Source organism: Aphelocoma coerulescens, chromosome 4A, assembly GCF_041296385.1.
Source record: "Aphelocoma coerulescens isolate FSJ_1873_10779 chromosome 4A, UR_Acoe_1.0, whole genome shotgun sequence".
NCBI lineage: Eukaryota > Metazoa > Chordata > Aves > Passeriformes > Corvidae > Aphelocoma > Aphelocoma coerulescens.
In genome coordinates this window covers 5,715,090-5,729,130 of record NC_091018.1, presented here as the reverse complement: position 1 = coordinate 5,729,130, position 14,041 = coordinate 5,715,090, and the positions used below count along the sequence as shown (strand labels likewise).

Below are 14,041 nucleotides of genomic sequence, written 5' to 3'. Positions count from 1 at the left end.
CATCATTTTTAATGGTCTCTGCTGGGTCACGGAATCAATTCATGAACTTTCCTTGTAAAACATCCCCTCCCCTTAATGTGCTCCAGGTTTCCGTGCGAGCAGGGAAGGAGTCGGAGGTGGCTCGAGAGGATGCAGGGGCTGGAAGTTGAGCCCGAGCTCAGGGAGCGCCAGGAGGGAGCTAACCCTCGTTATCAGTTGTTAATGTGCCATTGACTGGCTCTGCCTGCTGCCATCTCCCTTCCCAGAGCACCTGGAAAACCGCAGCTGCCCAAGGCCGAAAGCTATCTCGAGTTTTCCTTTTAAAATGCAATTAGGGGTCAGTGCCCGGCATTCCTCAGGAAGAGGAGTTGCAGCGGCCAGGCTGCAAAACAGCCGCAGTTTCTGTGTCCGGAGGGCTGCAGGTACTAAATTAGGATTGCCTCGGTGCCTTCCCTCCATCCACCTCCCAGCGCATCCCAGATCACAGGGAGGTGACACCGGCAGGGGCTGCGAACTCCGCCGCGCATTGCAAAACGAGCTGGTGAGAGGAGAATAAAAAACCGGGAAGGATCTTGTGGAGAACTCCAGCCAGGAGGGTGGGAAATGTGATTTGCATTTGGTAACTACAAACACGCAGCGCCTGGGGGAGAGGAGCCACAATAGCAAGGAATGCCCAGGGGAGCCGTCGGGATCCCTCCTAGAGAGGTCCCGTTGGAATTTCTGCCTGGGAAAAAGGCAGGGTCAAGTGCTGAATATGCAGAATCCACTCCTCCTCTCCCTCCTTGATTCCAAGCCCGACAGGGAAGAGCTGGGAAAAGACTGGAGGGGTCACTGTGCAGCCGGAATCCTGCGGGAAATGGGAAGGCGTCGGAATTAGTTGGAGAGTGCAAAGGGTCAGGCTGGCAGGGGGTGAGAACTCTGGGACAATGCTCTCAGTGGGAGCAGCTGGGATCCGGGCCCACACCTGGAATTAGCAGGGATGTGAGATCTGCAGGGCTGGGAGCATCCCCCAGGAGCCAGAGGGTGGATGCAGTGGGAATGATCCCTGCGTTTTAAGGGGTTTTAAGGGAGTAACGTTGGTGTGAATGTGGTTATTTGTTGCTGGTCAAACTTGTGCAAACAACAAAGTCTGGAGGAAGGCGAGTGCTTTTCACGGATTCTTTTGATTTTGCTGTTAAAACACTGATTTATTTAGTTTTCCTTTTATTTCTTTATTCGTTGACTATTATATTATAATTGAATATTATAATATTCATACTGCATAACTCATTCCAGGAGGGTAACCTGAGCAAGGGCAACAAACTGATTGTAATTAAGTATTTTGGAGGAAGGATGACTCTGTGTTCAAGGATACGTCGGGATACCTCTTCTGCATAGCCCTGGATTGCAGCTCCCATTGGAATGTGGATCAGGACCTGCACCTGCTTTCCCTTGTGCTGCTCACAGAGCTGAGCCAGAAGGAGGAGAAAGCCCAGAGAGGGGCTCAGCTGTGCATCAGCATCTCACGGAATCAGGGAATCCTGGAATGGTTTGGTTTGAAGGGACCTTAAAGCTTATCCAGTTCCACCCCCTGGCACGAGCAGGGAACCTTTCACTAGCCCAGGTTGCTCCAAGCCCCGTCCAACCTGCACTGCTGGGAATATTTGGGGGATGTTGCTGTGACCTTTGGGATGGTTGGTCCGTGCACCATCACACCACAAGACACACACATGAGTAAACGCCTGTATTTAAGGAAAAACCCTTCCCTCTCTGTTCTCCTTTATTCCCGGGCTGTTCAGCAGTGCTGTGGTGCTCTAAGGACGACAAACAAAAACAGGGATTGTCCGTGTGGGGATCTTCAGCTGAGGGACAGGGACAAACAGGGGTGAGTAAGAGCCATAAGACCCGAGGGGGATCCAGCTGCAGCCTGAGGAATTTTGGGTGTAGCTGGAAGGTCAGTTCTGAAAGGGGCTGCCGGGGGTTCAGAGGAGAAGCAGCTCTCCGTCCCTTGGAATCATGGAATTCTGGGATGGTTTGGTAGAAGGGACCTTAAAGCCCATCTCGTTCCACCCCCTGCCAAGGGCAGGGACACCTTCCACTATCCCAGGTTGCTCCAAGCCCCGTCCAGCCTGGCCTTGGACACTCCCAGGGATGAGGCAGCCACAGCTTCTCTGGGAAATCCATTCCAAGGCCTCCCCACCCTCACAGGGAAGGATTTGATTTCTCCCAGGCTGGGCAGCCATTCCGGTGAGGAGGGAGCCTTGGGACTCTCTCCTCTGCCGAGCAGACACTGGTGGCCATGAAGCACCCTGGGGCTGCCATGCCGCTGGGAATATCCAGGAGATCCTCCCATCAGCCCAGACCTGCGGCCGGACAGGTTTTGAGGACCCACAGCGCTCCTGGGCTCTGTGAGTAACAATTTATTGCCCAATCTGACACAGGCATGAAGAAAACAAACAGAATAAATAATAAACTGAGTCATCCTCAGAGGCTGAGTTAGAATTACTCAGCAGTAACGAGCAGTAGTAGTAGTTGCTACATCCATACTTTGCTCACAGACAGGTCAATCACCTGCATTTCTAAGGGAAATAACCTGCTCCCAAAAACACAGATTTAACCCTAACCTGCCTAATGCCTGGTTGAATTTTAGAGATTTTAGGAGCGAAATAGATGAAAAAGAAAGGAGAAAGGTCGCATGTCCCACTTGTACTGTAGAAAGAATAGAGAAGAATAGGAAGCTGCTGTGCTTAAACAAATAAATTTATATTTTTTGACATCCAGCACTGCATTATCAAGGATCTCCACTGTGTACGCCTTTTATACAGCAAGAGAACGAATGTTTTCTGCAAATTTATCTTAATTATCCACATTTTTTCCCACTTTCCCAGACTCCATCCCAGTGCTCCCTGCCAGGACCCGTGCGAGCCCGTGCGCCAGGCAGGACCTGGCAGGGAAAACAGTGCAGGCACTCGAGGCCTGTGAGCGCCCCCGGCCGCGCCGAGCCGTGCCTGCCCGCGGTGCCCGCCCGCCGCGGGGGTCCCGGGGGGCTCCACGGCCGCGGGGCGAGCGCGGGGCCACCACGGCGCCCAGCGGGGCCACCACGGCGCCCAGCGGGGCCGCTGCCCCTCAGCCTGCCCTCACCAGTATGGCGGCACCCGCGTCCCGGCTGTGTCTGTGCCCTCCCCAAGAGGGCGCCCGTCCTTGTTCTAGCAGTGACCTCCCCAAGATGGCGCCCCGTGTGGTGGCTATGGCAGTGACCTCCCCAAGATGGCGGCCGGGGCCGGTACGGTCGCTCCGGATCGTGCCGGAAGTGGCGGCGGCGCCGTTCCCGGCCCATGATGGCGGAGGCGGGCGCGGGCGGCCCCCGGCTGGCGGAGCTGCTGGCGTTGGGACAGCGGCTCTGGGACGAGCTGGAGGCCAGCACCGAGCCCTCCTCGGGAGCCCCGGCCGTGCAGGAGAAGGTGCGACAGGGGCTGGACGCGCTGCAGCGGGCGGCGGCCATGGTGGCGCAGCTGGAGCTGTTCAGGTGAGCGCAGGGGACGCGTCTGAGGGGGACAGGGAGGGTCCCCGGCCAGGGCAGGGGTAGGGCGGGAGCGGGACAGAATCCCAGAATCACTGAGGTTGGAAAAGATCTCCAAAACCATCGAGTCCAACTTGTGACCGATCCCCACCTTGTCACTAGCCCAGAGCACCGAGTGCCACCTCCAGTCCTTCCTTGGACACCCCCAGGGATGGGCACTCCAAACCTCCCTGGGCAGCCCCTGCCAAGGCCTGAGTGCCCTTTCCATGGAGAAATTCCTGCTGCTGTCCAACCTGAGCCTCCCCTGGCCCAGCCTGAGGCCGTTCCCTCTCTCCTGTCCCTGTTCCCTGGGAACAGAGCCCGACCCCCCCGGCTGCCCCCTCCTGTCAGGGACTTGTGCAGAGCCACAAGGTCCCCCCTGAGCCTCCTTTGCTGCCCCAGCCGCCCCTCACAGGATGACTCCAACCCGTTTCCCATCTCCATTCCTTTTCCTGGACTCCCTGATCTCTCCCTCGCAGCGAGAACGAGGAGCTGGAGGAAATCGCCTCTGCCGACCTGAAATTTATGCTGCTGCCGGCGCTGCTGGGAGCCCTGACGCTGAAGCAGGTGGACCTGAGCAGGAGAAGGGAGCACCTGGAGGCTGCCCGGGAGCACTTCCTGCGCTTCCTCAGGCTCTGCAGGAACTACGGGCTGGGATCTTTCCAGCTGTCCCCCGGCACCTCCAGCGAGGAGGGAGCCGGGAGCCCCTCGGCCCCCCGGGACCCCGCCCAGCCCAACCTGGTGGCCATGGCCATGAGTAGGACAGCCAAAATTGAAAGGTGGGTTCTGTGCAGTGGGAAGGGCTTTGGGAATGGGTCTGGGAGGAGCAGGAGCCTGAGGCAGTGCAGGGTTGGACAGGGAAGAGCTTCCCTGGGCGTTGGAATAATTTGATCATCAAATGCTTATTTTAAGAGATGCAGCTCATTGTTTAATAGGTAGGGCTGGAGAGGGACAGAGTCTTCAGTTTCTGGTCTCTGAGGAAAACCTGCTCAAAACCCTATAATTAGCTCTTTAATCTTTAATAATTAATTTTACCATTAGTTATTTAATCACTGCTGGCAGAATAAAGACTTCCAAACCGTTAATTTCCTACCAGTGGGTACATTAGAGCTTGAAAAAGAGGTGGTTGGTGCCTTTGGTGCTTTGGTTGGGATTTTGGCCACTGAACTGCTCATTGTGGCAACACTGGGAGGTCCAAACTGGGCTGGACCTGCTTAAATTGGATAGAAAAACATAGCAAAACACGATTTATATTGTAATTTGGAATGGTTTCTTGTTTAGAATTACTCTTTTATGCTCCTTGTCCTCTCATCTCCCAAAGGTTCTTGGTTCTTATTGTTCATTCTTCAGGTGACAATAACTGAGGGAAGGAGGGCACAAGGATTTAGTCTGGAAGTGTTTTACAGGAGTAGTTTCCCCTTTACTAACTAATTCCTGAAAAAGTAAAAATAAATTTCGCTTGGAAGTTTGTTATATAGGGAGTTCTCCCCTTTAATAACTAATTCCTGAATAGGTCAAAAAGCCAAAATTATATTATAAAAAAAACACCTGCACGCACAAAACCACCTGAGACAGAAGTTGGAAAAGTGTTTTATTCTCTTTGTGTGCCATGGAATCAACTCAAACCAGCCATTCCATTGATTTTTCTCAGTCCTGCCTTCTCCAGGAGACTGATGTTTCCAGTCTTGCCTAATTTTACCAGGAAGGTTTCAGTTTCCAAGGATTCCTCAATGTTTGGGAGAAGAATAAAACCATCGAGGCCCCTCTGAATTTAATGTCATTTTACAGCTGCTTTTAAGAGACAGGAGAGGCTGAAATTCCAACAGGAACCAGCACAACCTCCATGAAATTTTGTTGAACCTCTTAGAAAGGGTGGTAAAGACTCCAAGGCTGGGCTGGGCCGGAGAAAAATGATTCCATGATCTGATTTTGCTGTGTTTGAGCCAGATACAAACAGAAGAAGGAGCTGGAGAACAAATTGGCCTCCATGAGCAGCTCGGTGGAGAGCGGCACGGCGGATGAGGATCAGATCCGGGAGTTTTACATCCTCCAGATCCAGAAATGGATCAGCACCAGCCTGGAGGAGACTGAGAGCATCGAGCAGGAGCTGGTGATCCTGAGGAGCAGGGATGCAGCCAGGCAGGTGAGGGAGCTCTCCTGGAATCTGGGTGCTGCAGGATGGGCATGGTGGGATGAATCCCAGAGGAATTCAGTGGCAGAGCTGGAGTTTTATTCAGTGACTTCCCAGCTGGAATTGGGCTCGATCACAACATGAGCTGGTGGGGTTTCCTTCATTCAGAATTCAGAGTTTTGGGTTGGGTTCTGCTGCCACATGTTTCTCACAGTCCTGGTCTTCTGGAATGCTGGAGCTTGGAATATCGGAGCTGAACTGGGCTGTGCAAAGGCTTTTCCTGGGTTCTGCAGATCCCTAATTCTGAAGATCAGTTGAATTTGGGAATTAAAATAAGACCCCTGTGGTTTCTGTCAAACCTCCACTCCTGGTCTGCAGCGTGTCCGGGTGTTACAGCCCTTTTGGAATGACATTCCCACAGAAGTGCAATCCCTGTGAGAACGTTATGTCCAGGATTTCTGTGACCTGGGGTGTCTGCTGGGAACAGTGGCTCCTGATGTGCTGGCACAGCCCCCTGGCAGGGCTGCTTGGGGGGGTCATTTTGGCACTGCAGGACTCAGCTCCTCCGAGGTGCCCTGGAGATGCCATGGAATGATGAGCTCGGAATGCTCCACTGGAACAATAACAACATTTCGTGCTCTGCTCTGAGCTCAGCCCTGGCAGCTCTGCTCTGACCCCAGCAGGTGGCACAGAGGCACAGGAGGTGATTCCTGTACAGGCACAGTTGGAATTCCTGATTTAAACCAAATTCAGGCCTGGATTGTCCATCCTGGGGTGTTGCTCTGAGAGCTGAGGTGTTTTCCCCTCTACAAGAGCTTTAATGACTTGGGAGTGGGAAGCAGAGGGGGAATTCTCATCCCCACAATTCCTTGGTGACTGTTGTTTGCATCCCAGGCTCCAGCAGGTTTCCGTGGCCCTTCCCGGCCAGCCAGAGCTCCAGTGAAACCCTTCATCCTCACCCGGGATGCTGCTCAGGCCAGGTATGGATTGGGATTATCCAACCACACTTTGAGGCAGGACTCTCATGTCGAGTCTAAAATATTCCATCAAGTGCAGAAATCCAGGTGGTACCTTCATGTCTGCATTTCTGTTTGTGGCACCCTGAAATCCATGCAGGAATTTCAGCGCCTGAAGCACAGAATGGGATAGAAACCAGGTTTCCTGTCATGGCTGGCACATGATTTATCCTGAGCTTTCCATGTATCTGCTTCAGTTCCCAGGGGTGTCCTGGGGACACCTTCCCCTGTTCCAGGAGCTCCAAGCCCTGTCCACCCTGGCCTTGGACACTGCCAGGGATCCAGGGGCAGCCACAGCTTCTCTGGGCACCCTGTGCCAGGGCCTCCCCACCCTCACAGGGAAGAATTCCTTCCCAATATCCCACCTAACCCTGCCCCCTGTCAGTGGGAAGCCATTCCCTGTGTCCTACCACTCCAGGCCCTCTCCATCTTTCCCTCAGGCACGGGAAGGCCACAGTTGGCTCACCCCAAAGCCTTCCTCAAGCCCTCCTTGTGCCATCCTTATATCCTTAGCACAGATTGGATCATGGAATAGCCCTGTGCCTGTGCTCCTGCTCCTTCCAGGGGATTCCATTGCCTGTTTTTGCCTGGTTCTGTCCCACTGCAGGGTGTTTGGAGCTGGCTATCCCGCGGTGCCCTCCATGACTGTGAATGACTGGTACGAGCAGCGCCAGAGGCAGGGAGTTGTGTCCACCCCTCAGAGGGTTCCAGGTATGGAACAGAGATGGGAACAGGGGATTTGGGAAGCCTCTTGAGGGGGTGGGCAAACAGGGATGTGTGCTTGGCCTGTCCAAGACCAGGGTGGATGGGGCTTGGAACAACCTGGGATAGTGGAAGGTGTCCCTGGTGGCACTGGATGGGCTTTAAGATCCCCTGTGACCCAGCCCATTCCATGATTCCCACTCCTGCTGCCTGGCAAGCCCAGCTCCCAGCAGGGCTTTGGGGAACCTGGATCTCCTCCCTGTCCCTCCACTCCAGCAGGTGCAAGTGACGAGGAGCTGCAGAAGCAGCAGCAGGAGACACAGGAGGAGGAGGATGATGAAGAAGCTCTTCGGAAAGCTCGGGACTGGGACGACTGGAAGGACACACACCCCCGGGGCTACGGCAACAGGCACAACATGGGCTGATGCTCTGGCTGCCAGCAGGGCCTGGAGATCCTGGGAGAGCAACCTGGAGAGGGAGGAGGGAATACAGTGTACATAGGTGGAGCATCCAGGAATTGCCTGGATGGGCAGGGGACAGGGTGGCAGGAGGACACGTGACCCCTTGCTTTGGTTCGCATTCCGTGTCAGACTGGGGGCACTGGTCGTGCTGGGGGGTGCCCCAGAGCTCTGAGGGGCAGCTCCATAAGGGTCAGGCTCCCTCTGCCCTCCCAGGTGGAGGCAGCCTCCAAGGGGAGCTCCATGGATTTGGAAACTGCTCTTTGTATTGTGGGTGGATGTATTTATTTTTTTTTCCTCTCTATTTTAAGCAAAATAAACTCTCTTTGTGCTGCCTCGTTCTTGTTGTTAAATTCCCTTGCTTTTCATCCCAAGCTTTTCCAGAGGGTGAACCCTGGACTCTCTCATGGATCCCACAAGGGACAGAACTGGGACAAATGGTGCCATATTCCAAGACAAAGTAGTCAATGTGCTTTGAAACCCTCTAGAACAACCCCTGAAGGGGGAGAAACTCTCTGGATCCCTCTGGCACCATTCCTGACTGGGGGAGAACAGGATGCACCTGTCACTGGGTGCTGGCACAGGGCAGGTGTGTGCAGGAAGGTGAGGAATCACAGCTGGAAGCTCTGGAAGTGCCCAGTATGGGCTGGTAGCTGTGCACGGACTTGTTCCAAACCTGGTAAAAATACTGGGATGGAAAACAAAACTTGGCTGGTGCTTTGTGTCACCTGGAGCAGTGTCACCTGCACAGTGCCTCCTTGCCCTGGGACACTGGGATTCTGTGACAGTTTGGGGGTTTTCCTTCCTATTAGCAGGATTTGGGCACAGCTGGGCTGCAGGAGAGCTGCAATCCCTGTCCTCGGAATTGATCCTCGCCCAGGAAGCCTGCAGGGAATACGGTCCTTACTCCCAGGTACTGAGTGCCTACAATTCACAAGAGGGGTTTGTGGGTTCCAAATCTCCCAGGAAACGTTTCTTACTTTCCCACCACAACCCTGTGGGTGTGTTTATCCCTTTCCTGCACTAATGCTAGCCAGAAATTCCTGGGAGCACCTCTGGAGAGCTGGATCTTGAGAAGCAGCTTCAGGGACTTACTCCCTGTGGATTGTCACCATTCCTTGGGCTGTTGGCCTGAAGCCCCACCTCAGTGCTGACTCTTTGCTGCTCCTATTTCCCTTTCTCATCATTTTCCCCCTCAATCCTCTCCAGATAGCGCTCCAGGCTTCCTGGGCAGGAGGCAGAGTGCCCATCCTGGGGCTGGGAGCAGCAGGAATGGTCTGGTGGCTGTGCAGCTTCGGGATGACATTTTTGGGTGGCTCTGGGGCTGTCACACGGCAGTGTTTGTGACATACCCCAGCGTGGATGGTACCATTCCCAGGGGAATGCAGCAGTACTGTTCCCAGAGGAATTCAGCCCCTGCCAGCACCGGCAGCCGGGATTTTCCAAGGAGCGGCAACCGCCCGGCACGGCAGCAGCGCCTCACCCTCGGTGTGACCCTTCCAGCTCCTCTCCGTGCTGCTAATCCCAGCTGGAGCAGGTCCCCTCCCCTCAGCAGGGCCGGTGTCCCCCTGGTCACCTGGTTAAAGCCTCTGGACGCGCAACCCGGCGCCCTTTGATTGCCCAACTCACCTTTCCAGCCACGGCACCACGGCGCTCCTGCCACCATGAAAACCATCATCGCAGCCTGCTCCCAGAATCTCAGTGGTAAGAGATTCCCAAAGCGGGTTGGGATGGTTCCCGATTCTCCAGCAATGCGGGGAGCTGGTGGATGTCACTGCTGTCGGCTTGCTTGGGAGTGCTGAGGAGAAAAGGGGGTGTTGGGAGCGATTTGGGGACAACTCCACAGGAAAACGCACAGTTGCTCCACAGGGATGAAATTTCGGATGACATTTGGGAATGTTTCACACAAGACGCTCCTGCAAATTCCAAGTGTTGGGTTTGCAGAGGCTCCTGTTGCTGTGAATGGGGCCGGCAGCAGAGCCCTGGGGTGTTCTGTGTCTGTGCTCTGGACTTCCACGGAGCTTTTGGAATGGGAGCTGGGAGAAGGATGTTAAAAAGCAACTGTTTGGTGGGCACAAGTTTGCTGGGAAGAACTCTGTGTCTTCCCTGGGAAAAAGAAGGGACTGGATTCTGCAGGTGGCTGGGATTTGGGGGATGTGGGGTGGGTGGAAGGGATCTTTCAGAGCCCAGCATGCTGCATGGGAGAAAGCAACAAAAATTCCTTACTGGAAAAATCCCCCATGGGCCAGAGATGGCTCCAGTGTTTAATTTATTTCACTTGTCCCATTCCTGCTTTGGATTGAGCTGGGAAGAACTGAAACTCCACCAGCTTCCTCAACCAGTGGTTGGTGGTTCTCCTCTGACCCAGGGGTCCCTGACTTGGGGAGCCACAGGAACAGGGCTGCTGCCATGTCCCCCTGATCATCTCTCTGGCCAACATGTGGATTTGGGGTTGTTTTCCCAAGAAAACAAGGTTCTTGTGACACTGGGGTGGTCTCAGCGTGGGGGACCTTTGGCCAGGTGCGCTGTGCTGGCAGGGCCGGCACCTCGGGCCCGTTTCAGGGAGCAGGGACAGGGCCGTACCTGGAGTTTGGATCCTGGCTCCCAGCCCAGGGAGGTTAATGGTTCACCAAGGTCGGCTGGAGGGAAGGGGTGGCAGGGGGAGCGGAGTGGCTGCGCTGCCAGCGGAGTGTCCCTGTGGGGACACAGTGGGATGGCCACCCCCGGCCACCCTGGCTCGGCCTTGCCGCTGGCCTCGGCACTTGCTGGGTGTGGTGCCTCCCTGCTGCGCCATCTGAGAAATCCCCAAGTCCCCTGGGACCCTGAGAACACCAAGAAAGGCACGGGAATGGTCCTGTCCTTGGGGAACTGGGCATTGAGCAGGATGTGCAGCTGCTCTCGGCCCCGCTGGTGCACGGAGCTGTTGGGCTTGGGGGTGCCCAGGTGCTCTCTGCTCTGGGGACAGCCCTGATTGCCCAGGGCCACCTCCTGGAATGGTCCAGAGCTCCCTGGGGATGAGCATCTTCCATTCCGCCCCCCATATCCCATCCCATCCCTCCTCACCCAGCTGCTCATCCTTCCCATCCCACCTCCCTCCCGGCGCCCCTGGGTGCTGGCCGGCAGCCCGGTGGCCCCGCCCGTGTGCGAGCCGCGCTGTTTTGGGCGGCGGCCGTGTCCCCCTCTCCGCAGGCAGCCGGGCCAGCATCCAGACTGCCCTGAGGACGCTGCTGGCCGTGCCCTGGCCCTCGCAGCGCGACGTCCGCTCTGCGCTCCAGCTCCTGGCCGTGCTGCAGTGGGTGCTCAGCTTCCTGCTGCTGGGTGAGTGAGTGGGGGGCTGCGGGGGGGTCCCCAGGGGGGCCACACACCCGCTCACCCCCTGCCCGGCTCCCGCAGGGACCGTCAGCCTCCTGCTCCTCATCTACCTGCTGTTCACCAGCCTCTGGCTCGTCCCCGTGCTCTACCTGGTGTGGATCATCTTCGACTGGGACACGCCGGAGAAAGGTGGGGTGGCCGTGTCCCCCCTTCCTCCAGCTTTGCAGCATGACGGGGGTGGGGTCCCCCTTTCCCCGGGTCCCTCCCAGAAAACGGGGAGCACCACGCCCGCCCTGCTCCTTCCCCCCGCTCCCCCATCATCAGCACCACGGTGGGAAGCGGGATGCAGCGGCCCGCGGGGAGCGTTTCCCTGGCATCCTGCTGCCCGCTGGGCTGGGCTGGGCTGGGCGTCATCTCCTGTGGCCCCTCCCGGCTTCGCAGGTGGCAGGAGGCTGCCGTGTCTGCGGCGATGGACCGTGTGGAAGCACTTTCGGGATTATTTCCCCGTGAAGGTACGGCCGGGACGGGATGGGACCACCCAAAAGGCGGTGCCACCGTCACGTCCCCGTGACCCCTTTTGTCCCCGCAGCTGGTGAAGACACACGACCTGTCCCCCAGCCACAACTACATCATCGGCTCGCACCCCCACGGCATCCTCTGCGTCGGCGCCTTCTGCAACTTCATCACGGGCTCCACGGGCTTCGAGGAGCTGTTCCCGGGCATCCGCTCCTTCCTCACTACGCTGGCTGGAAACTTCCGCCTGCCCGTGTTTCGGGAGTACCTGATGAGTGGGGGTGAGCGGTGCCTGCCCTGCCCAGCTCGGGTGGGGCTGTCTCGAGCCCCTGCCCGCCCCTCTCTTGCCCAGCTCTGCCCGCAGTGCCCACGGGCAGGGGGTCCGGGGGAGGGGGCTGATTCCTCTGAGGGAAATACGGGAGCGATGGTGCTCCCGGGAGCAGGCAGGGCAGGGATGGTGCTCTGCCTGCACCGTGCCTGAGGGACACCTTCACCTCGCACCCTGCCTGAGCTCCACCTTCACCTTGTCCGCACCCTGCCTGAGCTCCACCTTCACCTTGCTCGCACCCTGCCCGCACCCTGCGCGCACCTTGCCTACACCCTGCCTGCACCCCTCCTAAACCCTGCCCGCACCTTGCCTACACCCTGTCTGCACCCCTCCTAAACCCTGCCCGCACCTTGCCTACACCCTGCCTGCACCCCTCCTAAACCCTGCCCGCACCTTGCCTACACCCTGTCTGCACCCCTCCTAAACCCTGCCCGCACCTTGCCTACACCCTGCCTGTGCCGTCCCTCGCCGCTGTCCCCACCCTGCCCTCACCGCTCCGCCCGCCCCCTGCGCCCCCCTGCCCGCTCCCTGCCGGCAGCAGGAGGAGCCCTTGCACGGTCCTTGCGCTGCTCCCACCAGCTCCCATCGCTCGGGGGGACCCTCGGCGGTCCCTGTCGGGTGCCCGGGCACTGCAGTGCCGCAGCCCCGGTGCTCCGTCCCGCCGCAGGGCTGTGCCCGGTGACCCGCCGTGCCATCGGGTACCTGCTGTCCCAGAAAGGCACCGGCAACGCCGTGGCCATCGTCATCGGCGGCGCGGCCGAGTCGCTGTCCTGCCGGCCCGGCGTCACCACGCTCATCCTCAAGAATCGCAAGGGTTTCGTCCGCATGGCCCTGCGGCACGGGTGGGTCACGGCTGGGTCACCGGCACTGCCATCCCCGCGGATCCCGGGAGCCCCCAGCACCCCGTCACCACCCACCGTGTCCCCTCCTCAGGGCCTTCCTCGTCCCCTCCTTCTCCTTTGGGGAGAACGACCTCTTCCGCCAGGTGGTCTTTGAGGAGGGCAGCTGGATGAGGAGCATCCAGCGGCGCTTCCAGAAGATGATGGGCTTCGCTCCCTGCCTGTTCTACGGCCGTGGCCTCACCTCCAGCCGGTCCCACGGCTTCCTGCCCTTCTCCAGACCCATCACCACAGTGGGTGAGCGGTGGGGCTGGGGGTCCCCAGGGTGGGGGGTAAGGGGACACCCCACAGTGGGTGGTGCTGGAAGGCATCTCCTGGGTTGTGTCCCCAACGACCCCAGTGTGTCACCACCATCCTGACCCCTCTCTCCTGCCGGCAGTGGGGGAGCCGGTGGCCGTGCCCAAGGTGGAGAACCCGAGCCGGGAGCTGGTGGACCGGTACCACGAGCTCTACATCCATGCCCTGCTCAAGCTCTTCAAGGAGAACAAGACCAAGTATGGGCTGTCCGAGTCAGACGAGCTGCACATCCTCTGAGTGCCACCAGCGCCGGCCCCGTCCTGGCTCACGAGGGCTCTTGCAGGGGGAATTTCAGCCAGCCTGGCATGGGGGACATGCGGGTGACAGTCCCCACTCTGGCCCTCTGCTCCTCCGACCTGAGCGGGAGGTGGGAGGAGAGGGGGAAGCGAGGGGGAGATTGGGAAAGGCTCCCCATTGCAAGGGGTTTGGAGGGGCTGTGGGTGACACAGCTGTCCCCTGCAAGGGGCTGGTGTGGGGCTGGGGCCAGCAATGGGCACAGTCCCCCTGGAATAACCAGGTCACCACAAGCTGAGAGAGGGGCTCTCATGGGAGCAGGGATTGATGTGGGGTCTTTGGGGTGGCATCCTGATGATGAGTGGGACCAGCCTGGGGGGACAGCCCACCCTGGGGTGGAAGGGGGACACTCCTGGACTTGGGGACCTGTGGATGTGGCCTGAGCCAGGACCACGTGGCCCTAGATGAGCCTTTCCTGCCATCTCCATACCCAATACAGATTTCCAACCTCCCAACTACCGTCTGTGTGTGTTCCAGAGGTTGGGATTGGCAGCACTGTGGTCGTACACCTGCACTGTCCGTGTGGGTGCCCTTGTCACTCAGCGTGTCCCCTCCCTAGCAGTCCCATCTCCAG

The 14,041-nt window shown here is 57.9% G+C and overlaps 2 protein-coding genes across 3 annotated transcripts; both read left to right on the top strand.

The window, feature by feature from the left end:
- The first annotated feature begins 3,264 nt into the window (after nucleotides 1-3,264).
- On the top strand, nucleotides 3,265-8,163 carry IGBP1 (immunoglobulin binding protein 1). The gene is made up of 6 exons (XM_069015102.1): nucleotides 3,265-3,484; nucleotides 3,997-4,296; nucleotides 5,465-5,660; nucleotides 6,543-6,628; nucleotides 7,272-7,375; nucleotides 7,643-8,163. Exons 1-6 carry the CDS (start codon nucleotides 3,294-3,296, stop codon nucleotides 7,789-7,791), a joined length of 1,026 nt encoding a protein of 341 aa, XP_068871203.1. The 5' UTR covers nucleotides 3,265-3,293; the 3' UTR covers nucleotides 7,792-8,163.
- Nucleotides 8,164-9,420: 1,257 nt separating this feature from the next.
- On the top strand, nucleotides 9,421-13,922 carry LOC138110346 (diacylglycerol O-acyltransferase 2-like). Of its 2 annotated transcripts, none has more exons than XM_069015099.1 (8): nucleotides 9,421-9,528; nucleotides 11,014-11,142; nucleotides 11,218-11,325; nucleotides 11,578-11,648; nucleotides 11,726-11,930; nucleotides 12,645-12,819; nucleotides 12,911-13,113; nucleotides 13,256-13,922. In XM_069015099.1, the coding sequence occupies exons 1-8, from the start codon at nucleotides 9,489-9,491 to the stop codon at nucleotides 13,408-13,410; spliced, it is 1,086 nt and encodes a 361-aa protein (XP_068871200.1). In that variant the 5' UTR covers nucleotides 9,421-9,488; the 3' UTR covers nucleotides 13,411-13,922. The 2 variants fall into 2 exon arrangements, with proteins under 2 accessions (XP_068871200.1, XP_068871199.1); XM_069015098.1 differs by having other exon boundaries at nucleotides 9,428-9,528; nucleotides 10,948-11,142.
- The last annotated feature ends 119 nt before the right edge of the window (nucleotides 13,923-14,041 follow it).